The 26,292-nt window shown below is 43.6% G+C and overlaps 2 protein-coding genes across 2 annotated transcripts; one reads left to right on the top strand and one right to left on the bottom strand.

The window, feature by feature from the left end:
* Window positions 1-114: 114 nt before the first annotated feature.
* Window positions 115-20,736, bottom strand: ibtk (inhibitor of Bruton agammaglobulinemia tyrosine kinase). Its single transcript, XM_076012417.1, has 29 exons — window positions 20,573-20,736; window positions 18,891-19,792; window positions 18,642-18,738; window positions 18,369-18,493; window positions 16,074-16,184; window positions 15,186-15,356; window positions 14,888-15,005; window positions 14,330-14,510; window positions 14,035-14,158; window positions 13,575-13,752; window positions 13,011-13,164; window positions 12,064-12,448; window positions 11,693-11,952; window positions 11,116-11,202; window positions 10,953-11,035; window positions 10,780-10,817; window positions 10,578-10,674; window positions 10,401-10,502; window positions 9,631-9,748; window positions 9,293-9,353; window positions 8,733-8,860; window positions 8,519-8,631; window positions 8,205-8,350; window positions 7,969-8,087; window positions 7,674-7,772; window positions 6,785-6,940; window positions 5,513-5,713; window positions 2,356-2,488; window positions 115-1,064 (listed from the first exon to the last, which is right to left on the bottom strand). Exons 2-29 carry the CDS (start codon window positions 19,212-19,214, stop codon window positions 939-941), a joined length of 4,035 nt encoding a protein of 1,344 aa, XP_075868532.1. The 5' UTR covers window positions 19,215-19,792; window positions 20,573-20,736; the 3' UTR covers window positions 115-938.
* A 1,828-nt stretch (window positions 20,737-22,564) lies between these two features.
* On the top strand, window positions 22,565-25,056 carry tpbg (trophoblast glycoprotein). Its single transcript, XM_076012660.1, has one exon. The coding sequence runs from the start codon at window positions 23,280-23,282 to the stop codon at window positions 24,411-24,413; it is 1,134 nt and encodes a 377-aa protein (XP_075868775.1). The 5' UTR covers window positions 22,565-23,279; the 3' UTR covers window positions 24,414-25,056.
* Window positions 25,057-26,292: the final 1,236 nt, after the last annotated feature.

Here is a 26,292-nt window from a genome sequence, read left to right as displayed (position 1 = left end):
ACAAAGATGTGCCATTAAGAAAAAGGGAAAGACTGTAATTATGCGGAAAATGACACCGGTCTAACCTTTCATCACATCTTCTGCCACCTGTACAGAAATAGACTGGAGACGCACTCGATGCACAACGGAGAATTTATTACATGCCTTTTGCCTTTTTCACATTCTTTGATGGCTGCAACAACAAACAAACCAAAAAAAAAAAGAAAAAAGAAAAATGGCATCAAGAGACAAGAACGGAAAAGCAAATTATTTTTTGCAAAGGTTTTTGAGGTTGTCAGAATCAGTTGAGTGGGACACGACCCCGACTGCGAAGGTTTCCATTTCACTGTCTGAACGGCTTACTTCAAACGTAGAGATCATCCACAGTTCGGGCCATCCTTCGTTGCCGTTATCCTGCCACTCCTGAACGACTGAAGCAACCAGTCAAGGTAATGCAAGCATGTTAAAGCATACTTGCTGTTAAATGTTTCGCTGCACCTCTGACGCGCTTGCCTGTTCAGAGTTGGCACGACTGTTCTTCACACACACTCACTTCCACTCTAAAGAAACTTTGAGGCTTAAACACTTTCTCTTTGGCAACTTCCATTGAGCGCATAACATTGAGACGCAAGAGTTTGCTGCTTTGTGTAACAATGGCCTGCGAGGTTATAGAACGAAATGTAAAATGCGCTGAAAAAGAAAGAAACGGAGAAACCCGGGGGAGGACGTTCACTTATCGCCAGACGGACGACAGAAACAAAGTGTTGAGGAGCGACGACTCAAACGTTTGCGTAACACTGCGGAGGCGACTATCGAACGGGGCTTCGCCCACGCCGGGTGGGAGGAGCCACGGAGGCGCGTCACACTGCGGACTGATGGATTTGAAGGCGCTGGCGTTGGGAGACCGAGAGGGACTTTCTCCCTTCCTTGGCTCGCGGGAGCATCTCCGCTGGTTCACATTAGTGTTTGTTCCAGGTCGGCGCTGCTATCGGACCCTTGGAGGCCCTCTCCACTACAATGAGCTCATCGGGGTTGTCGTGCGCCCGGTAATGCAGCAGGAGTTCCTGAATTGCCCGCTCTTCAATCTGCAAGGACAGAGGGGAGGAAATTAAAGGCAGTCGCGGAGGCGACCAAGACCGCGCTTCGTTTGTGCGGCGGGACGGAAAACGCTGACGCAGGACACTCGATAATAGCGCCGGCGTTTGAAAAACGGCGAGCAGAGAAAAGCCGCGAGAGGGGAAAAGAAACTGGTTTGGTTGAGGTGCAGACAGACGCCTGGCATGGTCTCGCGCCGCGACGGCTGTCGGGGGACAAAGCTGGAAGCTGGTCATTTTTGAGCCAAGCGCTGATTGAGGCAGGATGTTTAAAGGAGCAATCTGCAATTTTCACGGAGCTCTCGCGGTGTCGTTTCTTCTGAGGTGGAGCATCACATCACAACGTCCTCTTGTTCAAGTAGAAGTAGCAGTGAAAATACACTATGACAGATACAACCTCAAATCTCTTGGTACCAGGTCGTGTTTCCAAGGACGACCAATTGTTATTAATTTCATGAAATTATTTTTTTATTCATTTGAATTAATCGAGTTGTTGTGTTGCGTTATTGCAACTAAAGTGGATCAAGTCAATTGGTTTACTTCAATGATAGTATATGTACTGTATATACCTCACATCATTTAAATGAGTTCATACAATTGTCGTAAATGAGTGCCATTAATGTATCAGGTTTGCCTAACAAGTAAAAGATTTTATTTATTGATGCTCAATGTATGGTCATTATTCTACTAAACTGACTAGAGTTAATTATACTAACTTTGAGCACTTCTTGAACCTACAATGACTTGAGCTGCTTCACTATAACGTTTCAAGGCCCTCCCGTATCATCAAATGATTTGAGTTGACTGAACTCATCGGGTTTTACAGCACAGTGGTGGACCTGCATCTGACACAGAGCTCTGCTAAAACATGCGAGCGGTTCAGTTTGATTTCAACTGACTTCAAATAAACGAAACAAAGTGAATAGAAAAAAAACAAAAAAATCCTGTGTTTGGTAGCAGGTCTGACACTGATTAATGTCTCTCCTTGGTCATGGAGTTCTGGTAAGAGGAAGAGACCCTCCAGATTTAGGGCTATACTATGTTATACTATATGCTAGCTCATTCGACATTCACACTCTTGCAGCATGATACACTTCGATCGTCACTCGACATTTTCCATGCTTGCCGAGAAGACGCGAGCGGAGCGCGAGTGTGAAGCCTCGCAGTGAAAAGAAAAAAAAAAAAAAATTGGCCATTGCCTCTAAACATGGACAGCACGAGGATGGATGCCGTGAGACCGCCCTCCGCGAGCAATGCACACAGCCACACGTCAGCACGTCACCTGAATGAGCGCCAGCGGCTTCTCCCGGCTGCGGATCAGCGCCTCCTCCTGCTGCCTCTCCTCCTCCACGATGGAGGCGAAGGTCACCGGTGAGGAGGGGGGAGGGCTGCCCACTGCTCCCAGCACCCAGGGCCTGAGGAGGGGAGCGGGTGAGGAGGGTGGGAGAAAGGTGATGACAGACAGACAGACAGACAGAGGGGGTGAGCTTCGGTGCAGCCCAGAAACGCGCAAGTGCGCGGATAAAGGTCGAGTCAACAACCACCGAGAGGCTCCTGGTGGGGGACGGAGCCGCCGCCCAACCGAATCTCACGATTCTCTTACTTGGTTCCAATAAAAGAATGGGAAAGATAATGCAGCTCACGTCCTCAGCGTGGTGCCAGATCAGAGGCACCGTCAACGATGCAGGATGACATTATCAACAGGATGATAATGTACTGATTTCACCACATCAAAATGTCACGGTATTGGCTTTACTCCAGCATTTGTAGAAAGAACAGAAAATAGCAGAGAGAGACGGAAGGACGGAAAGAAAAACTTTGGTCACGATGACGTCACAGGGTTGAAAATACTATTGTGTTTTATTGCAAATGTTGTGTGGTGAGCCACTCAACAATGAGAGGCCGCCGCCGTCTCACTCGAAACCCACTGGTCTGCTGAAACCAGGGACGGCACTCGGTTGAATTGCACCGTTGCAAAACACTGCCGGCGTTCGACAGGCAATAATTTTATGAAAATGTGTTCTTCATATTTCCCATATACAGTAAGGGTAAGCTACAGTAGCAGCATACAGCTTTGCTTCTATGGAGATAATCTGAACTGATCTGAGGCCAGAAAATGATCGACGTTTCCTTCCATTTGCTTACACACTAATTTTCAGGACATTCCTTCGACATTCTGCCATCTAAACAATGCTTAAATGTCTCTATGACTTCTGGAGTAACAACACCAACCAGGTGTTATGGCGGCTTGGCACTCATAAACAGAAAATGTCTAGGAAGGTAAAGGGCAAAGAAGAGAGAGAAGGGGAGATTTAAAGAGGTCTACCCGAGCATGGGTAATAAAACAGCCCGGTGTTGGGCTACAATATTGCTTGGCCCTCATATGAAGATATGAACATAAGATATTTTTCTCCAGCATAGTGTTCAGGAAAGCATCATTTTGTTTACCACTTGGGTTAAAGTTGAAAAGTACTGCTTCACTTCCTACACATTCATTTCATTTCAGCCGTGCAGAAGAGACTTGGTTGCCACTTGGCGGAAAGTTCCAAACAATCCAACCATATCCACACAAGAGAGAAGTTAAAGTTTCTGTTGGGTTCTATCAAACATTCATGCAACAGTTTTTTTTTTTTTATCCTTTTATAATCAGGCAACTTAAAATTTGTAGACTCACGCACACGCAGATTTCCCCCCTGCTGAGACACTGACTCAGTGAGCTGACCAGACCAACAACTGGATGTCCTGCCACCACTTTTCAACAATTAAACAGGGGGAAGACAGCCGTTATTAACAGGATCTGGCCTTATTTGTAAAACATCACTTTTGTAGGAGCTGGACATGATTGCAAGTCTGCTCACCAGCCACTTTATTAGGTACAAGGTCCCACTGCCCTTTGATTCAACGGCCAATCGTATGGCAGTTTAAGCATAATTACGAGATGAGGTGCCTAATTTTTTTTTTTTTGTCCAGTGAATGCAATGCACTGCCGTAATTACTTACATCAGAACAAAGATTATTAAAAAAATAAAAAATAAAAAAATTGTATTCTTATGCTTGTGATGTCACCAAGCTGTGTTGCCGTTTCCTATCTGTAGAATGTCCTGAATACCGTTTCCACAACACGACATAACATCCACACAGAGGAGCGAAGCTGCGCTGCATTACCGTCGTTAAAACGTGGCCAAAATTACACGCCCGAGCAGTCGGACTGAGGCTTGCTGGGTTCCTTCGGCAAGTAGAATCTTGCATTTTTGCCAGCGCACGATAAAACCTCTGGCAATGACCAGGCAGTCGTCTCAACAAAGCCATCCACGACGGAGTCTGGCCAGTGATATGGAAATGTGCATTTCATTCGCTTTCGACATGTCCATCTTCTGCGCTCGTTAAAATCCAAGCAGGAAGCTAAAACCCTGCTCGCTGTGATCCAGTAGTGCGGTGCCGAGGCTTCCGCCGGCAGCAACGTCAAGGGCCCCGCGCACCAGTGACTCACTCGGCTGTTTGTCACTGCGAGTGTGACGCAAACGCACAGCGCCAGGAGTTCCACGTTGGTTGGGGGAAGTGGGGGGAGAGAGAGGCTCTTCCGCAGAGCCAGGAAGGTTGCCTCCGTGTAAACACTTTAAAATGACGTTCGCATCGAAAACGTTCCTCACTCCGTCGCATAATACAATAAAAAAAAAAAAAAGATAATGCGCTTTTATGGTGAGCCGATGTTTTGCTTACACGGCCGAAAGAGTGCAGTTGTTTGCACAGCTGTTTACTGAATCATCCTGCAATGTTCGTCTCGTGCCCGCCCCGGCGTCAAGACTCCCAAGTTTGACTCTAATAAACTTCCTGCAAAATCTTTCTACCCGGTCAGCGAGCCAAATATAAAGGTTTAACCTTTAGAGTTATACCACATATGCCATATGCGTGTGATCATAGAAAATGATGTTTCGGCCGTGCTGCGTCTTTACAAATTAAGAGTAAAAAGTAGTGAGAAGAGGAGAACGTGGCAGGGGAAAAAAAACCCCACTTTGACAGCGATTAATCCAACCATACCCGGCTTAGCCGATTATTCCAAACTACACTTCTTAATTTCCATGTTATTGCCTTGTACGTTTTTAAACTTGCAGCCCTAAATGCTCTCTTTGTTTTAAGTTCACTCAAAACCTCAAACGTCAGCTCGCACTGCATCGCAAAAAGGAGTTTTGCGGAGTCTTATCAGTCGTTTTGACTAACAGGTAAGAGGCGCTCATAAAAAAGCATTGTAAAAATGTCATTTAGATTTTAATGACTGCAGGGTATAAAGTGTTGTGTGTAGTGTCATGTGCCTGTCTGTGGGAGGGAGCCTGGCTGCACTGCCTAATGTGGGCACTTCAACAGTGCCCCCCGATGGACACGAGTAGGCATATCAGCTGTATGAATAGCAGCAGCTCCTCCTCACTGAGGAGGACACTCACCCACTGGGCCTCTCTGGTTCGCTGTTCTCACTGCATTTGAATGTGACCTTCCGGGCAACAGGGGGCGCAGTTGAGGGGAATCCCTGGGTAGCGCGGACTTTCTGGGCTACTGTCTGTCCCACTCTGACCAACCGGTTCTCTTCCTCCTCAAGCAGGGCCCGAAAAGAGCACGAGGCTGGTGGGGACTGAGCTGCTGTTGCCCTGCAAATCACAACACACCCCGCAGAGGAACGGAGGGACTTCAGAGCACATTACAGAAAACCACGTACCATGATGTCATCATTATCTTTGATTTCAGCTAAAAGCAGCCTGCACCTATAGAGACAATACTGCATTTTGTGTTCTTAAGTTAAACTTAGACAGCTGCAATCAACATTACATAACACATTTATGTCAGTAAGAGTCATATGGGAGAAGCTGTCTCACTGTAGCCCAGTGGTTATCAAACTTTCTCTGTCAGGCCCCCAAGAAACTTTTTCATGTTGGCTAGAAGCCCCAAATTTGACGTGGCTGTGTCTTGAGGGATCCCGATGAACCTGCAAGTGGCCCCATGTCTCTAGGACAAAGTTGACTTTTGACACCATAGACTTGCATGGCATTAGTGTAGCCTCAATGAACTATAATACTGCACTCTGAGTAAAGCAGCAGCTATTGTTCCCCATGTTAAGCGCATTTCACTTTATAACAGTTTTCTCAAAAACCGGATGCCGTTTTGTAGAGATTTGAGGTTTATTGTATAATAAATCAAAGTTGCTCCACTGGAGTCCAGGACAAAGTATAAAGCTATAAGAAGCGCGTTACGTAAGACCTTTCACGCTAAAATCATTATACATGTAAACCCCGAACAATCACAACTGAGGTGCCAGTTAGTGTGATGTGCCTTCACACAAATTTGTTATGTAATATTAAGTCCACGCGTTGAGAACTAAACAATCAAGTGTGTAACAAAAATACCGCCTAAATATCTTTAACATTCAGTGTTTTAGAACTTGAGATAATGATGTGGATCATGGCTGCAACACCTCTGGCTTTTACAAACATTATTCAATTGAAAAATGATGGAAATGCCGTTAAGGATGATCATTTATTCACTTGTACACCTGTGCTGCAATATAACTGTCACATTAAGTTCCTGTGAAAAATTGAAGTAGAGTGAGCTTCTCCATTTTTTTTCTAATTTTATGCTATTGAACTGTCAAACCAAACTCAAATTTCCATTGGGAGCAGTGTAAGGCTATGCGAGGCAGAAGTTAGTTTGCAGCGGTTGCTCACCAGGCCTTGCCGCTGCTTTTAGATGGGTTGACTGTGGAAGGTGGTTTGGATGCACTGGACTCCACACTGGCCTCTTTACTGGCCATGGCCAAGATCTTCCTCTGCTTTTGAGACAGTTTAGCAGGAGTGGGGGAGTGCTTGATGCTGGTGCTGACACTGTAAAAAAAAAAAAAAAAAAAAAAAAAAAAAAAAAAAAAAGATAATAAATGAATTAAACAATGTGCACAGTCACTCAAGGACTCAGCACAGAACTGTGCGTTGACATTTTTAGAGTAAGAAAAGACCAAACTACTCGATACACAGGTGGAGGACAATGAACTTTGGTTTGTCTAATACGTCGGCAATAAAACTAGACAGTTTTAAAGAAGTGACTGAATAGCTAAGAGCTTGTTTCAATACACAGAGCATCGAACACAAGTCTCAAGCCACCACGTTGCAATTAAGCTCAAACCAACTCAATTTCTTGAGCTTCAAGTACGTAGTGCCAACAACCAAATAACTGTCTGTGAATCAGCTCATTTTGACAAATATGCATTACCAAAAAAAAAAATCTACATAGCAGTGTGCTGTTGCATCATGTGGCTTACGAGGCTATTTTTATTAGAATATTGCCAGCTGTTGCTGTGTTTTTTAGCTCCCCTGCTGTTTTTAAGATCCAAGATCCATTCTCTCATTATCTCTGCAATATTTACTTTAGAGATTTATGGCGCTTCAGAGCTCTTGAGTCGAAAATTAGACATCTGGCTTGACCTGGCTCATAGCCAAAAGGGCAGATCGATACAAATGAGACGTTTAGTTGGACACAATTGAATCAATGTGAGCCGGTCGAGGTAAATTCTTGATGTCGGCTCACTGCGTCAAGGGAAAATGCAAATAGACCGTTTGATACCTTCCAGGGCTTTTCGGAGTAGCCCCGAGGGTTTGCCGAGAGCTGGCCTCCATGTCCATGATGGCTCTTAGATCCAAGACTGGGGGTGGATGAGCTGGACTGCAGATTGAATAAACACGGGGCTCACCTCTCAATATCAATAAATCACTTTTGTCTACAGAAGAACAGTGGGTGGACACTGGATTAAAAAAAACTTTTTTTTCACAACCTTAACAGCATTTTCTGAAGTGTGAAGCCAAGAGGGAAAAGGCCGTAATATTGCAGATGTTCTGATGGACTGTGAAATGTGTCTCACCTTGGAGATACTTTGGGAATGGTCCTTGGAGCAGAGTTGGGGGGGGTGGGGAATGCGTCTCGGAAAGAGTTCGGGGTGCTGGGCGAGGCCTTCAGCTTCTGGCTGACAGCCTTGTCATCCTGCGAACGACGAACAAGTTTACCCCCCCCTTCACGCAATGATCAAGAACAATCACCGTTTGTCACACAAGATTTCTCAATCAGGAGGCACATTATTGCCAGAGCTCGGCCATTCACCTCCACTCTGTCGTGGAAAACGGGTGACTGCATGTCTCGGGGACTGCCGACTCCCATGCAGCTGCCCTCCGAGTCGGACGTGAGCAGCTCCTGCAGGGACTCGGCAGAGTTCGCCTTGCCTGACTTCACCAAAGACGGCGAGATCACTGGAAGGGGGAAAGAATCTGTGAGTAACATTACCGCACACAGCATATTCCCAAAACAACTTGGTGCTTGGCAAGCGTGTGGAGAGAATGATTGTGATGCATAAAAGACGGTTCGTGAGATGAAAAACACACTTCTCGACAATTGATCCGTTGTGTGTCGTAGCTCACCTGCAGCAGGGGGGCTCTGGATGATATCAGACAGTGTGTATCCGCCCGAGCTGTCAGAGCGACGCCGAGGTTTCTTTTTAGCCTTTATCTTTGCCTTCTTCAACAGAATTTCCCTGTACAAGTTTAAAAGAAAAGACACTTATTTTTCTGATTTGCCACTTCTGCAAAGATCTGAGAGATGCCAACATAGTACAATATCTTTATGTTCGCTGACCTGCAAGACTGATCCAATTCTGCTTCTGGCTTGGAGCTAAATGCTGGATCAAACACCTCATCCTCATACATACTGAGGTCTGGGGCAGCAGGATATGGAGTGATGATCCTCTTCTGCATGGCTGGTATCTATAAAAGATAGAAAAATACAAGCTTAATTTACTGGCTCAAATGTATTCTGCTGTCAATGTGATATTTAAAGTGAAGTAGCGCTGACCAAAGGGAACCACTTCCCTTATTACCGCTAGGTGTTACTTAAACATACTATGATCCTTTGTTATCCTCTCATGCTGCCAATGTTGCGAACTGAATTATTTTGAGATATTTAAAGAGATGAGAGATAATAAAAACGTTAAAAGTCAAAGGGGTGTTTACACTGAACCGTGCATGTGATTGTGCCACAGTGTTGTGCTGTCGTCAGTGCATCCGAGAAGCAATTTCTTTAACTTGGCACTAATCTGGTGTGCTACTGGGAGAACTGGTCAACATACAACGAGCAAACATTGACGTGATGGAAAGGGTGATGCACACTACGCTGTTTCCAGGAGCTGTGTGACTCACCATCCGTCTGTAGGCAGCAGAGAGCTCGACGAGCACTTCATCACTCAGAACATCGAGCGCTCTGAGATTAGCACAGAAATGTAAGAGAAAAAAAAAGGGGGTGGAGAAAGAAACACACAACATTTAAATACATATTTGTAATTCTTTGTAAATACAGACTACATATCAGCATTTGATGTTCAATATTTTGATATATACACACTGGAGAGACTTCAATAAAGATTGATGTGTATTTTCGGGAAAATAATCAACAAGCTAAGAATTTGTCTGCCTTGCAAACAATCAAAAAACAAAAAACTTTTCATGTTGAACATGGGCTAAGCCATTTTCATGCTCACTTGGACTCGAGCAGGGCAGCCATGTTGAGAACCATGAACTGCAGACAGGAGAGTTTCAGCTGCTCCGCGTTGTACAAGGCGGCAAACTCCAGCACCTCGGCAGCATTCTTAAGAGTCACTGCAAACGGGAGAAGCAAAGACGGAAAATTGATTAAAAAAGAAACAAGTGTGTCTAGACTATTATTATCATCATAGTTTATTTCTTTTTGCTTTGTTGGCACTCAATGCACTACAAATCAAGTCCCTTTGTCTCATTTATAATAAGAACACATTGGAAAAATGTGGACAATATTTCATAAACTCAGCCATTTCCAATAGCTGCCTACGCAAGCACAAAAAAGAACAACACATTTTTCCCATTTCAAAGGGCCCCATTATGAAAAAATAAATTACTTTTCCGGCTCTTCAGTGTGTAATTTTGCATAACTGGCATGTCAACTAAGACAGAGCACGGAAAATGACAACTTGCATTTCCAGGTGGGCTGGCTTTACTTGGTTACAGCGCTAAAAGGAGCTGTTTGGATTATGCTCAGTTTTCTATGTCACAAGCTGAGCTGATTATCATAGGAATGCATCTGAAGACTTTGAAAAAAAAAAATCATTACAGGCAGCAGAATTGAGCTGCTGGCCAATGAATCTGGAAATGGCCATCATAGGGCCCCTTTAAGGTGACTTCTCCATTAAGTCTCATATTTTACCATTACCTTGATTACAGCCGTCAATACATAAAACATATAACACGCATAACAACAGTTAGAAGAGCAACATACAGTTCTCAGTGATGGCGACCTCACACATCTCCTTCAGTCGGGTGATGAGCAGCTGGTCGGCCACTACCAACACGTTGCAGATGAACTCGACATTCAGAGACTCTGTGGGAACATGTAAGCACAAAATGAAGTCTTTTTGCTCCATCTATTTCTACTACATGCTGAAAATTACATTACCTTTAATGGTGGGAGACTCGTCTGTGTAGATGTATTCCAGGATCACTTGCAGAATCTCCGAGCCGGTCGGCATCTCCAGTGCAGTACAGGATGTGGCCTGAGGAGGGAGCACGAGACAAAAATGATGTAGATGGTGAACATCATGAAGTCAACTAAAAATGAACAAACAGGCCTGGTTGAAAAAATAAAAAACCCAGCCAACCTCAATCCAGGGGTTTCCAAGCATACTATTGAAGTATTCTGGGAAGGAAAAAGGGATTAAAAAAATAAATGAGAATCTCTTTTATAACATACACAAGGCATATTCTGTCATGGTGACTGAAATTTAATATATGTGTATTTTTTTTTCTATGTAAATTGGTGGAAGTAACTCACCTTGTCTTGCACAGAGGACACTTTTGTGACACGGAAACTCTATGCCATCTTCAGATTTTAGAGTGACATCGCACAGATAGGAGCTACACAAACACATGGAGATGTGAGAAAATTCAATTTTTTTTCCAATTGTGAAATTCTTTTTCATTTTTAATATATTCACCATTTTTTCTGGTAGAATTTGGGTTTATTGCCAGTTTTCTTATTTATAACACTGATCTTTCCACCTTCGAATTTGACTCCGTCCAGTCTGCCAAAAAAACAAAGGAAAGAATGATTATAGCAAGAACTGGCAGCGGTTTTCATGATGCCTCAGTGGCTGAGCTTCAATAAAGCATTTTACCGTCCAATTCTAAGAATATTGCATTGGAAAAAATGTATTTTAAATAATACCGAGTGGCAAAACATTGATGTGAATGGCAACAGACATGTCTGGATAGATGAGAAGATCAAGGCGTTCCTCCACTTGTTCGTTCACGTCATTCCATCAAAATGTACCCAATGACATGTTTATATCATAACAATGTTTGGTTTTGTTAACCTCTGCTTCTTCTAGCCACTCTGCAGCATCCTATGACATAACTGTGCTTTACATAGCATAATTAATTTGAATCAAATCATTTAATGAAAACATGACGCATTTTATTTCCTATCTCTTTTTGTTGTTTAAGAAATCGTTTGTTTGACCATTTATGGAAACTCAACAGCATTTTCATGTATTCGGTGTTCTTGGCTCTCACCGTGCAGACAGGTTTCCCAGACCCAGCTTTTTTGCAACAGCCTGTAGGCTTTTGACGGGATTGGCTCCTCCCTCACTGGCCCCGCTCTTGTCCCCTTTGCTTCCTTTCCCCTTCTTGCCAGGCTTGGCGTTCTTGGCCTTGGCCTTGTCGTCGTCTCCTTTGGCTGCAGGTGGAAGGGAGCGGTACACCTCCAGGGCTGAGCGACCTCTCAACCCCAGGTCCTGCAGGCTGCTGATAAGCCTCTCCTCCTCCTCCATGTTCTGGCCAAGACAGGCACGAGAGCACAGTATTTGTGGTTACTCTGCATTTTTATGACAGTGAATGCTACTGGGGATCGTTTTGTTTTGTTGTTTTTTTTTTTTAAGCCTTACCTGGGTTTGGCCCGTCAGGGTCGCGCTGCCTCTTGGCTTGGCCCCGTGCACGAGCAGCTCACAGGAGTCGGTGTAGATGAAGCGCAGAGCGTATTCCAGCATGTCCGCTGGGATCTTCTCGAAAATGATTAAATCGCAGCCCACGGCGTCTTCGCTCTTCCTCACTTCTCCGTCGAGCTCGTCGGGCACCCCAAAGCGATCTGACATGAACAGCTTCCGGAAGAACTCGGACCGCATGGACAAGATGTACTTGTGCGCCGGAAAGGTGCGATTGCCGGCCTGCAGCGTGACGTCGTGGATGCTGTCCATTTCGTCAGACTCGTCGAGGAGACGTCGGAAGTGTTGCGAGAAGGACGACGGCGAGACACTGGGTATCTCATACAAGCTGAGTTGCAGGCACAGAAATGTGTAGTTAATGTTTTGCTGATCATTTAAAAAGCACAAACAATAATGAGATGTGTCTGCAAAAAACAAATTGATTCATAAATGCCTACTTTTTTTTGTTAAAAAAAAAAAAAAAAATACAGACCAAATCTGCTTTGCGTCACAAGTATCAGAGAGCACATTGAAAAAAGGTGTTGTAGTTTACTCACAAGAACAGCAATTATCTTAAAAACAAAAATAACATCATTCATCACAATAACAGTCACATGGTTTTTTTTTAATGATAAGACAACAGAAATATACCTAGATGTTATTTATTTTGACTAAATAATGAGTCAATACATAAAAATCAAGACAATTATTACATAAGTCAAGGGTTTTGGAATGAATGTGTTCCACTTGTGTACGCCCAGTGTCCCATTACACAGAATGCCTTATGGCTTCTATTTTTGAGTTGCCTCTGTCACATCTTGTCAGAGCAGCTGTTGACAATTTCTAAGAAGCTGCATTGAAATATACATTATTAAAACAGCATTGTTTTACTTCAGAAGACAATCTCTTACTTTGCTTTGGGGTCGGACTGAAGGATTCCAAAATTTCGGCCCTTGGAGTCCATGGTGACGCTGACGGCTCTGTGGACGTATGGCAATTTCTCCAGACGGATCCGTTCATACACTGTTCCAGCATCCGAGTGGCCACACACCTCCACACTGACCTCTGTGGATACCAGGAAGCATGGAAAGCAATTTGCTTGAATAATGTTTTAAAAATAAAAACATTTCAAGATAAATTTTTAGTACAAAGAATATTATCAATCCACATAAAAGTATGTCTTCCCTGTTCTTAACATTGTATACTTCACACGCAATAACTTGAATAAACTATCATTCTAATAAAAAGTATTAAGCATAATAATTAAGCCTATTAATATATTTTGTGTTATGCTTCTTTTGCTTCGTTTTTCCATTTTTAAGGTGAACAATTCACAAAAATTAGGCAGTGGATTAAAGAAATGCAATGTTAAAATGGTTATAAGCTTTCGATTATAACTTAAAATAACTTTTAAATAAATAATTGTCACCATTTTAATTCAAAATAAATAATAGCTTGTTTCTGAAGTCGCTCACCTTTCTTTTCCCCGTACTTCCGATACTCTCCAGCCCAAACGCCAGTGAAGCCCTCCCCCTCCTGAGTCACAAACATCATGCCGTTCTTGCTGAGAGCGATGTCCGACATGAAAACCTGACGCCCATACGCCCACCGGCACTGTCTGACTGAGCTGCTACAGGAACGCCAGCAAAACACCTGACAAAGGAAAAAAAAAAAAAAGCGGGGAAACAGTGGAGGAAGCAACTTAGTCACAAGAAGCATCTATAGGATCTCACATACAGACGGCTGGCTGGATTTAATGTTACGCAAGAGTCTGCGTTCACCTAAAGTTACACAACACTAAAGTAAGAGTAAGTAAGAGCCTAAAATATATTCTGATGTTTCTAACGTTTGGAGACTGCGGCAGAGATTTTGTCCCCAGTGACATCTCTGACGCACGTAAAATCCAGAATAATAAGCATTTCCACATCAACTTACCCTGCCAGCTTCATCAAGAGCCAAGATAGCCACCTTCTCTCCTCCCCCTTCATTTAGGATCTGCGGGACCACGCGGTGGTCGAGGCTACCTCCGCTGACCAGGACCTTCTTGATGTTTAGCTGCCTGAAAATTAACAATCAAACCCCCCGAAAACGTTTAAGTATTGCGTGGAGATCATACATCTTCCATGCTAATGTCTACTACATTTATCTTTTTCCAATGGACAGAAACAATCTTACAATCAATTAAGTATTTGTAGTTTGTTGATTCTATACAGGGTGCCATTTGATTCACCTTGAAGCTATTTTTTTACACTGGTAATCAGCCAACAGGTAGACGTCGCCCTTCTCGGTCACCACCACCGTAGCTCCGTCGCTTGCTGCTACCATCGCTATGGTGACATCCTTGTGGTGCAGGGCTGAAACTTGCCGGGGGGCCGTAACACACTTCTCTCCGTTGGGATCCAGCAGGTAACCTGGAGATCACGGCACAGGAAAGCATAAGACACAAAGTTACGCTAAGCTAATTCAATGCACCGTTTTTACTTTGTCAGGAAGCAATCCTCTCATTTGCCCTTGTGGAACACAAATTGCAAATTATAAAGGACTTTTGTAGTGCTTCCAATATGAGCACTATTGACAGACTATAATTATATGATCAGCCAGTGTAATCATAATAATAACATCAGACATCAAAAGCATTCGACTAAGAGCAGCTCAGCGTCCTTCTGTGTTTTCTCCTCCAGAGGACCGAGAGCAAACATAGCATGTATTGCAGTGACGTTACAATATTTATTTTTAAACAAAATATTTACCAAAACTGTTTGCGCAATGGAAGTGCAACACAGCTTACCAAGCTGGCCTCCATTGAGGCCCATTGTATAGACAGCCTCCCTGGTCCACAGCACTGTGTGGAACCTTCCAGCAGCAACTCCAATCACCGTCCTCCCTTTTAAGGTCTTGGAGAACACCTGCGTGCACAGCATAAGCAAATAGTGAAACTTCAGTATCAGAGAGACTCTCAACATAACACTCAGACAGCTTTTGAATGTGTTATGTACTTGCAAAAATGAATAGGAAGACAGTAAATTCTCATTTAGAAGAAAAAAAAATATTGCAGAGAATAAAGATTGTCACTCTCCACCTCCTACCTGCTTGGGGACGTGTGCTGCCGCTGGAGGTGGAGAGAGACCCAGTTGATGAAAGGTGTTGAGGCCAAAAGTGTAAACGTAGCCTTCTTCCGTCAGCACCACTGTGTGGTCTTTGGCTGCTGCCACCTGAGAGCAGTGGTGGGACATCAGACCCTCCACCATCCGAGGAACCTGGCGAAGAAAATAAGAGCAATGAAAAAAATAAAATAAAATAAAAATGAGGGCTAGTCCGGCTATGGCTGACAACACTCACTACTTCAGCTGTGTTTTTCTCACAGCAATTCACTCATATACAACTTTGATCTTTTGTGCCATACACTGTTAATATAATTTTCGCTTGAGCTAATGAGAAAAGGGTGAGATGACTGATACAATATACTGACGTACTAGACCAGTGTATCAGATATCATCAGCAATCCTCAATATGGCACACAATGGGTGGAAAAAGACATTGAGTCATTATGACTATGAACTAACAAAAAGCCCAGCAGGGGAGGGGAGGAAGGGGGAGAAGTGGAAAAAACAACAGGATTTCTAGATAAGTGGCTTGATATTTTACAGCTTTCACAGCCAACACATCTAAATTCAGAACAAACATAACCAACTAGCAGTGATAACGCGCTAAATCCAACATCCTTTATAAGCTGCTGCATTTCAATAACTGATATGTGCGTCACCTTGAATGTCCTCACCAACACATACAAAACCTTGAAAATCAATAACGCCGACGTTGATTGCATCCTTCTTAATATATTAAATTATTGCAACCTTGTCATTAACCCTCTACATGCCTGTTGTAAAATGCAAGCTGTGATTGAGAGGAGGCATATTTTATGATATGTATATCGTATAAGTCACATTGATTTCAACGTCCAAAGCAATTCTCACCAAGTAGGTCTGTTCATCTCCATGACCGAGTCTCCCTCCCTGTCCATGTCCACAGGTGAAGACTTGGCCTTTCTGTGACAGGAACACCGAGTGAAATTTGCAAAGGACCACCTACAAGGAAAATAGATAAAAGATAAAAAAAAATAAACGTGAATTGTGAAGCTTCTTTGTCTTTGTTTGTGTCTGCAGCTCCAGTGGTTTTCAACCTTTTTATTTCCAAGGCACAATTTATTAATCTGTCAGGAACATCTCACGAACACAGCAACACAACATAACAGTCAAATGCACACAACTCAAAGCTCTCAGTTCTCAACTGTACTTGTATGTGCATTACAGCTTTTCAATATATGCGTGGTTTTTCTTTAGTTCAATGGAGAGTTTATTACATGTTTGTTTTCTTACTATGATCCAACAGATGATGTTGCTGTAATAAGTAATGCACATTTTGTTAATCTACTGTATGTACAATATGTACTGTATGGGGATATTTCAGGGACACATGTGGACTGAAGCCGACAGTGTGAAAAGCTACACCATGTGTGACCCACTGTCCTTTTCTATAGCGACAATGCCTACCACGAGTTAGTGCAGATTAAAGAGCTTGTCATTCACAGTTTGACCTTATAGTAGGTCTGCGGAGCATCTCTTTCCGTGTCCCTGGGCCAAGCCCTCGAGTAGTGATAGTAAAACATGGTGCCAATAAAGGCCAGGCCAAGTGGAAAAGCAAACATCATTACTAATACATTGCTGCTCTCATGCCTTCAATGGGCATCGACGATGTTTCCCAAAGTATCACATTGATTCTGGACGTTCACCCACCTACACGCACACCGGCGTCGGTCACTTAATTAAAAACATGTCAGTGTTGAATTAATATTTAACCTTTGGCACCTGCTGCATTAGGCCAGGAAGACAAAGGCTAAACGCAGCGCAAATGGGTCATTGTGTGGTCATGAAATCGGATCCATCTGTCCCCCGGTCACAAGGCTTTATGAAATTACTCAGCATGACAAGTCCTTCTTGGAAGGTACACACACCCACACACACACCACACACACACCACACACACACCACACACACACCACACACACACACACACACACACACACACACACACACACACACACACACACACACACACACACACACACACGATTTTCTTGCATTAACTTTAAACACACAGTGGTGAAAAAGGTTTTTCAATACCCTTGAAATGTCATTCAATCTCAATTATTGTTAAAAAAATAATAATTTGCCAGAGATTTTTTGTGTGTGTGTTTCAAAAGATTTGGTTGGTCAGAGACACACAAAGAAATGGAAATTATTTTGTTGTTCATTGTAAACGACGCAAAATAAGAAACCGAACTGTAAAACGATTTTACAGTTTTATCCATTTCAATTTAGTGACATCCGGCTCTATTAAAACCCCACGCATCTGGTATGTGAGGATAGGTCGACGTGATGCCAGCAGCATTAACCACCCTGGGAGCAATGTAGCAATTAAAGCATGACCTCATAACCATGCTGAGACATCCTGGCAACATGGTGTAACCGCAATGGGTCAGTCAGACCTTTACAAAAATACAATCTACTTCAAACGTTCATTGATCTTTGTTTTGCCTTAAAGAGCACTGAGATACGTGTATCTGACGCATCCAGCAGACTGTAATCGTGCAAAGACTGATTCAACAGACAAAGACTGGGGCAGGAAATTAGAAAGCTAATCAGCCCTCTCCTGCTCCATAAACAGCGGCCTCTGTTTAACTCAAACAATTAATAGTGTTTGTCCTTCCCGTCTCCCGCCGACTCCCAAGTCAACGGTTTCTAAGAACAATGTCTATGGTTTGCCACAAGACGCCAAGCAACGTGATTTTCCGTAACCGCACAAACTCTAATGTAACTCATTTAAGGACTCATTAGGTCTCTCATGCATCACAAATACTTCTGCATCAGTGGCTTCACATGGACAGAGTATGAGTCAGTATGAGCCATGGTTCAAAATGAGAAGTGCCCCCCTCCACACATTTGATTTGCCCCAAAGACAGTGTTATGTAACACAGAACCTCCAGTGACGAGATGATTTGCTGGTTTTACCCATGTGCTGTATCTGCTCGAGAAAACCCAGGTGGGTTTTATTTTAGTCTGGCAAAAGTTGGCACAGATTAGAGGTGTGAGGCCATTACGTGTGTGACACAAGAGGGCTTTTTTTTTTCTTTTTTTTTTTATGACAGGGAAGACCAGTGCTCTGAGAAACCTCTAAAGAGCTGGCACAGCAGCAGTGTGTTACTGTCGCACCTGCTTGATGTAAACTCCATTTCTGGCAAACACGTCCACAAGCTCAGGGGACTGTCGGCTCTCCTGATTACCATGGCCGAGGCTGAAATTAGTATTGTTTCCCCATGTGAACACTTCGGTTGGGTCTGTAAGAAATACGAAAAACACAACACAACACTAAGTCTCTGGCACTCAACACTAAGCTCTGCAGATTTATGGTAACACCATAAAAAAAAATAATTCTGCAACAGCTTTTAAAAGCATGGCAACGTCTGAACGAGGCAAGTGACTTACCGGTGTTTTTAAATACAATGTGTGATGGTCGGTCCTTCATTGTAAGGTCCAGAACAGTAAGGCCCTCTTTATCCAGGGTAGACAGGAGGCCACCATGCTAAAAAACAAACAAATAAATAATAAGAGGGATTAAAAACTTTTTAAAAAGGAAGAAAAATTTAACAAGTTTCATGTACTTAATGTACAAAAACATGTTTTTAAGTAATTTATTAATACAGAATTGTATTTTTTTAAGATGCTGTAAGATACCTTGACCAGGGATATGAGACAGTGAATCTGCCCGTAGAAAGCGCTGCGATGCAGAGCCGTCCAGCCTGACTCCTTGTCCTTGGCCATCAGGTCTCCCCCCTTGCTCTCCAGCAGCCACTCCAGAAGCGCCTTCTTTCCCAGCGAAGCCACCATGTGCAGGGCGGCGCGGCCAAACTCATCCCGCAAGACGGCTGCATTGTGGCAGTGTGAGGACAAGAACGCACGCAGCTGGCCCTCAGAGCCGCGTGTCAACGCTGCGACCACGTCATCAGCGTGCTTCAGTGAGCGGCATTTGGGGGTACAATCTGGTGGTCCCAGACTCATTCTGAACTCCACCAAATTACTAAGTGAACCCTCCCACCCTTTTGGAGTTTAATGGTTTTACAGAGAATTATCAAACAATACTTCTAAAAGCTCAAAAATGTGACAAAGCAAAATGTCCAAAAAGCCACTTAAATTGTACCATAATGAAGCTGCTCTTGAAGAAAAAAAAAAAAAAAAAAGTCAAAATGGGTTGGAGCGCTAGAATTGTGCTTGTGTTGAAGTTCCACTGCACCCTAGCGACTCCAGGGACTTTTACTCTGACCTTTGTCAGTCCACCATCTCAACCAAAAAGTGCACACAAACTAAGGTGCTTATAGCATGCAATGGCATCAAGAATTTACAGGAGACAAAATGTCTTGTGCGGTTTTTGTAAAAAAAAAAAAAAAAAAAAAGTATACACTGTTGCAAAAATAATTTCTCAACTATATTGTCATTAATAATTTATAAAAAAGCTATTTCTCAAGACACTCTAACACACTGACCCTCAAACCTTCAACCACCTAACTTGAGGGGAAAGGCTACCTTTCCCCTCAAAACACTCACTAAATCTTTCAAAACGCCATAATTGTAGAGTGTGCCTAAGGGGGAAAGAGCAAAATTGAAAATGACTTGTCAAGATTATCAGTGACAACACTTGCACGACAAGCAAATTGGTTCAGAGAGCAAAATTGACACTGGTTTCCAAAATGCAAAAGGTCAGGTCAGGTCAAGCTCAAACACAGACAGGAGGCCAGCGCACGTCTGCTGAGCAGGCAGTTTTTAAGCAGACAGCTGTTTTAAAGTGTCGTGTCATAATTTTTTTTTTTTTTTTTTTTTTTACATTAGTTTGCAGAGACTGAAATGTGTTTAGCAAGAGGTTGCACTGTAAGAGGAACGAGAAGGAGTGTGACTTTAAAGAGAAGGATTACGTAACAGGAGGAGTAAGTGGAGTAACACTATCTTCATTTTAGAAATTGTCTGAACGCCACATCACCCCCTCGTCCCGTTTCACAGGGGACAGCTGCTGACGCCCAAAACCAACAATACAAAAATGTATTTATTAAGTTCTATTACGTTAAAACACATAGATAACGTCTCATACTCGAACTAGCAAACACAGCATTAGCACATTAGCTAAGTTAATCAGTATTCAGTATTAGCTCACAGCAGCCGCAAAAAAGCCGCGTTAGCGTCATCAGCCAAGCATGCAACTTTTTAAATTAGTCTTTAGAGTCAACTTACAAAATGAGAAGATTTTTTTTACGTTAAAAATTATAGCTGGCATAGCATTAAAAGCTAGGCTATGACACATCATCGACGGCTAACATTAGCTAGTCTGCCTGTAGGGGAATCTATCTAACGTCACATTATTTCTTTACCTTCCGTTAGATGAAAAAACGAGAGGACACGAAAAAAGTTGCAAGAAAGACGTAGGTCCACTGTGTCATGACTGCAAAAAAGACAAGGTGGAGGTATCCAGTTGTGCAAATTTTGACAGGTCCCAACGACTGAAACCCTGTAGGTTAGGTAAATACACCAAGCACTGTCGAGACTTCTGATTGGACAGAGCTTTTGTATTCTTGAAAATGATTGGTTACTTTTTTGGGGCGCGTTCGTTGTGACTCGACTTCGCTGTTGCTGCAACAGTGATGTCATAGGAAACTTTTTTATTTATTTATTTATTTATTTATTTATTTATTTATTTATTTATTTATAAACTGTATTACTTAGATCGTTTAGATTATATTAAGAGAACCTATGATCTAACATATGCCATCAATGCTATAATTTGACTTTATACAAAAAAAAAAACATATTCTTTATTGGCGTACACATTGTAGGATTAGAATATTTTATTGTTGTAAATATCACTACAAACGTTGATGTCCTAGTCATAGTGTCTCTATTTTGATTTCTAATAAAGTTTTTGCCCATGCAGTTGGAAAAATCTTGTTTTCAGACACAGTCCTCTGTTTATTTCCTCGTAAATGGATCAGGATTCACAATTGACCACGTGTAAAAAATTGCGTTATTTGCCAAAATTACCCACCGATAACATTTGTACTGAATAATGAAAGACTGGTTAAAAAAAAAAAAAAGAAAAGAAAAGAAATTCTCTAAACAACTGTTAATATTCCTATGAAAGGTTAAGGGAAGCTTTGGGGTGTTCAGAGCAGTGCTGAAAATATTTTTCCCAGAAAAGGCAGAATTGTAATTATTTGATAAAAATCTAAAGTAGTAACAAATATGTTGGCTCCCTATAAAATGCATTTGGACATCGTACAACTCAAAATAAAACTAGGAGGAATTTAGTTTACTCTGAGTCACTGGTCTCAGAGTAAACTGTGTGTGTGTGTGTGTGTGTGTGTGTGTGTGTGTGTGTGTGTGTGTGTGTGTGTGTGTGTGTGGAGTATCGCTTTCCGCTTCAATGTAGGTTTCATGGCATTACATGGATGACTGTCACATTGACCTACACTGAGAATAGGAAGGGGTCAAAAAACGGTAAAGCTAAGGTTACACAGGGATCTACACCGAGGTTTCCCAATATGACATATTGATGAGCACGCCCTCTGTCACCATTCATGCATAAACACATTCACATTTTTCCTGCAATGTTTCCTAAACAGCAAACACTTTTGTGTGATTTTACAAAAGGAATAGCAGAAATAATCCAGGGCATTGCTCGAATGTCATTCCATGATGTCCAACAACTACAAAATTTGTTACTCAATATAATTCATGAAGTGAAGTCAAAACCAAAAAAATAGGATAGAATGAGTAACTATATTTAGTTTTTCTGGTTTACCGTGACAATGGTTCAATTTTATATTGGCTTTACGTGCTTTATAAATAGTTGGAGTTAAAATTTAGAGTTTAGAGCCCACTCTTTTTTTCAAAGGTGTCAAATAAGTCTCTTTTTAATGTTATAACCAAAACTGTTATTGTTGTTTTTAATCAAATAAAACAGATAGATAGATAGATAGATAGATAGATAGATAGACACTGCTTTTACCAAACCTTCCCCATACACTTATGATTATGTCAATGTAAGCCTTAAGTATTTATTGTTTTCTTTTATTTATAGTTATCCCCAAGGCAATTTATAAGTTCAAGCTTGTAAATAGTCTCAGGATTCACTTAGCGTCACGACTTACTAAGAACACTGAGTGCAGTGGAAGACAGTAACATTAGTAACAGCAAATGAGATGGTATAAGACCGACAAAGAACAAGTACTTCTGCTTATATTTATGTATTCAGCAAAATTGCGTAGTGCGTAGTGAATCCAGGGACTTGAGCCGGGTTATTCTCCAGAACGCCTGGGACGTCACCGGAGCGCCCTCCGGGACCCCTGAAGGTGCTCTGACAACCAGTCACTGGGCTGGATCCATTTGGAAGAGATATTCTTCACGATTTCCTTTCTTCCGGCTAATGGTATTCGCATTAATGTTGACATTTTAACCCAGTATGAGTATATAAGAAGGAGGTTAGACTAAATGAAAATATCGTATAAACTCGTAAGAGTTTTCGTGCCACCCTCGTCGGCGGAGAAATGGTATGTTCCCTCCTTACGGAGGTCTGCACACTGCTGCCGCCGTGTTTAGTCTTTCTCACCACCAGATTTTCAACCCACACGCCGAGTCGAACAGCGATCCCTGGCACCTTTTAGGGGCTCCGCCGCAAGTGAGTTTTATCGTTTTGGAAGCCGGACGAGATACTTTTGTGTAGACTCGTGAAGACGTGAATCGCGTCGTTTGAATCGACACTCGGGAGGGTTACGGATGCGCACAAGAAGAAAAACCGAAGTTTCCGAGCAGCAGCAGCAGCAGCAGCAGCGTCGTCGTGATCGCAGTTTTCTCTGTGGAAATGTAGATTTATTCAACGGGAGGATGTTCGCGAGGTGGCCTCGTGGAATCTGAAGTCTAAGTTGAGGGCGCACGAGCGCGTGGAACGCAGTTGAAAAACTTTTCCGCCTGATTCCGGTGGAAGGAGGCGGGGGGGGTGAGCGACTTGGATTCCCGGAAAGCGGTCTTTACGCACGGACTGCGCCGACAGATCCCCCCCTCCCACCCTCTCACCATTCCGAGATGCGCCCGCCTTGCGTTCGCGAACGCGGACGATGCCGAGGAGCACCGGCGCACGAGTCGACGACGATGCGCCTGCTCGTGCTCCTTGCGCTCGCTCTGTCCTGCCGCGGCTGCCCGGATGAGTGCGTGTGCCTCTCGCAAACCGTGACGTGCCAAAACCAGAACTTGGACTTCATTCCGCATTCCTTACCCACCGACACCAAATCCCTGGTCGTCACGGGGAACCGCATCTCCCGCATCGGCGAGGACTCTTTCCCGACCCCGATGGAGCACCTGACGGATCTCAACTTGAGCGGGAACGAATTGGAGGTCGTCGACGCCAAGGCGTTCGACAACTTGCCGAGCCTGGCGCGGCTGGACCTGAGCGACAACGAGATCAAGAATTTCAACGAGAGCGCGTTCTCCATCAACAACACGCTGGAGCTCCTGAACCTCAGCATGTCCTTCCACAATTACACCTACATGTACGGCGTTCTGGGCGCCCTGCAGAGCGGGAACCTCTTCCAGCTGACCGTCTTGGATCTCTCCAACATCGACGTCTTTGTCCCCCCTGACAGCCTGTTCTCCAGCCTGCCCGGCCTGGTCAGCCTCAGCCTACGGAACAGCTCCATCGTCTCACTTCAGAACGGGACCCTGAGGGCGCTGGCCCTGCGCGACCTCGACCTGCGGGACAACAACCTGAGGAATTTGCCTCCTTCCGTCGTGGCTGAGTTCAACCGGAAGCCAGGGCTCCGCGTCCTAATGTCAGGGAACCCCTGGCACTGCGACTGCCTCATTGAGGAGACCCTGTCGTGGTTGAAAAACACCACGCAGGTGGTCGACGTTGACAACCTGACCTGCGCCGACCCCACCGCCCTGAGGCGCCGCCACCTCCTCCATCTCCAGTATTCCCAGCTGAAGTGTCTGGGCAACATGGAGAGTGTGCTGGAGACGTCGTACGTCTTCCTGGGGCTGGTGCTGGCGCTGATCGGCGTCATATTCCTGCTGGTGCTATACCTGAACAGGAACGGCATCAAGCGGTGGATGTACAACATCAGGGACGCATGCAGGGACCATATGGAGGGGTACCATTACAGGTACGAGATAAACTCTGACGCCCGCTTGGCCAACCTGAGCATCAATTCGGACGTGTGAGACGGAGGTGTGATGTGGGCTTGGAGGGAGCTGTCCCGAACGCCCGCAGTGAGATTCCCACATGACTTCTACTGTTATGGTTCGCATGAAAGTCTTCCTTCCCCTTTTCGCCTTTTCCCCCTTTTTTCTCCCATGATGCCGCTCAGACTTGACCTCTATCACTGCTCCTAACTGACCTCCTCCCAACCCCGCCGCAATCTCCACTCAGTCCCTGCAGCATGCCCTAGAAGTAGCTGGTGGCTGTGATGTCAACGGTGTTTCTTCTGTGTAACATTGCATGGACGACGAATCGTGGTGAAGGTTGCAAGAGTGATTTGTTTGATTTTTTTTTTACTCGACCAAAAGTGCAAACGGACGGAGAACGTTGACTCCATTCTTTTGAAGGGAAGACTGTCAAAAAAAAAAAAAGCCCCTGTGTTGGTCATTGCACCCCTCTCATTATGCCTCTGCTTCAGAGAAATGCTATACTGCCTGTTCAAGAGTGTGTTCTTTTTAACATGTGACTTTGTGATATATGACTTTTTCGAATGATAATCGTACATGTTGCATAGTTTTTTTTGGATATTGTCATTGGATGTAATTGCCCTTTTAATCCTCTGTGAAGATATTCAGCTAAATAAAATGCCCTCGGGTTGCCAGTTCATGTCCGAACTGCGGACCTTTTTAATCTTCAAAAGTGGAGTCTTTTGCAAGGAAGGGATTGATTTGAGTTGATTCCCGTGGCTGTTGACACTGTTTGATATGATGATAACTAACTTTTGCACCTAACTGCCAACGAGTTGGACGGCATGTAAAACTCCTCGGTAACGCCCTGAGCGCTATTTTCGTCAACAAGTGACTTGATGAAGGGATAAATTTCAAATTTAGAAATCGAGTAGAGGCTGGCACGCTGTGAACATTTAAATGAGCTGCTTCTGTTTGTCTGTAGGTTTAATTGTTGCCAACAGTTAAATCTCATCCAGTTTGCTTCCTGCTGTGAATCTGATAAATAGCCTGGCTCCGCTGAGAATTCCTCAAAATAAAGTGTGTGAACCACGGCCAGTGGGCAGGTTTCACATCCAACAGTCCCAGACTCCAGTAGACAGCAAAAGCTTTTCAATATACTCCAGCTGCAAAAAAAAAAAAAAAAAGAACGAAAAAAAAAACGGTATACTGTTTCGTGGCACATGCTAATGAAGGGAAATTGAACTCTAGATTCTAGCGGAGCACACAGAGGTATTATGGAAATCAGCTCGAGAGGCTTTGCTCTCTTCACAAACCCTATTTTAGCAGAACTAGCGTATGCCAAAAGACTGTAGTTGTTTTTTTTTTTTCATTACCCAAATTCAATCAAGCCCTACCCTTATATTCTCTGCCCACACTATAGCATTTAGATTAATCATTTATATGTAGTGTCCCTTTGAAGAGCATTGCATTCCATGTTGCCGTCTGGCAGCCTAAATTAATGGAGCTGTTTGTTGTGTCTGCGCACAGGAGTCTCTGTGAACTTCCTTGGCCTTTTTGAAGAGCGACGAGATGGATAATAATACCCCCCCACTCTTCCGCGCAAACACCAAAACAGTCTTTTAACGGCTTAGCGTTGGATAGCCTGCAGCTACATGTCACTTGCAGGAGAGAACAGCACAGATACTCCCTGGTGCCTTGCAGCAACACTTTGTTGTCGCGTATTTGATATAAGAAACAAGGGCAATAGGACGAGGAGGAAATCTGATTATGCTGGGTCCCCTTATGTGTGAAGTGCCCGCAAACACACGTGAATATGAAGCAGTGTGATATGTGCGAAGAGCTTAAATGCGTTTTCAGGCCAAAAGCGAACACTGGTATCGCCAGTGTTGCGTTGCTCAGTCATAAATGGATCATGTTTTGGATTGTTCTGTTA

This window comes from Nelusetta ayraudi, unplaced genomic scaffold (genome assembly GCF_046127955.1).
Source record: "Nelusetta ayraudi isolate G7.1 ecotype Tasmania unplaced genomic scaffold, CSIRO-AGI_Nayr_v1 ptg000136l, whole genome shotgun sequence".
Taxonomy (NCBI): domain Eukaryota; kingdom Metazoa; phylum Chordata; class Actinopteri; order Tetraodontiformes; family Monacanthidae; genus Nelusetta; species Nelusetta ayraudi.
Note: the sequence above shows the minus strand (reverse complement) of the source record. Positions and strands in the feature narration are given on the sequence as shown.

Coding starts and splice junctions, on each gene's coding strand:
- ibtk (XM_076012417.1), bottom strand. CDS start 19,214: ATGAGTCTGGGACCACCAGATTGTACCCCCAAATGCCGCTCACTGAAG. Junction 8,088..8,204: donor TTTTCCACGACAGAGTGGAG/GTGAATGGCCGA, acceptor CGTCGTTCGCAG/GATGACAAGGCTGTCAGCCA. Junction 5,714..6,784: donor AAAAGCAGCGGCAAGGCCTG/GTGAGCAACCGC, acceptor TGTGATTTGCAG/GGCAACAGCAGCTCAGTCCC.
- tpbg (XM_076012660.1), top strand. CDS start 23,280: ATGCGCCCGCCTTGCGTTCGCGAACGCGGACGATGCCGAGGAGCACCG.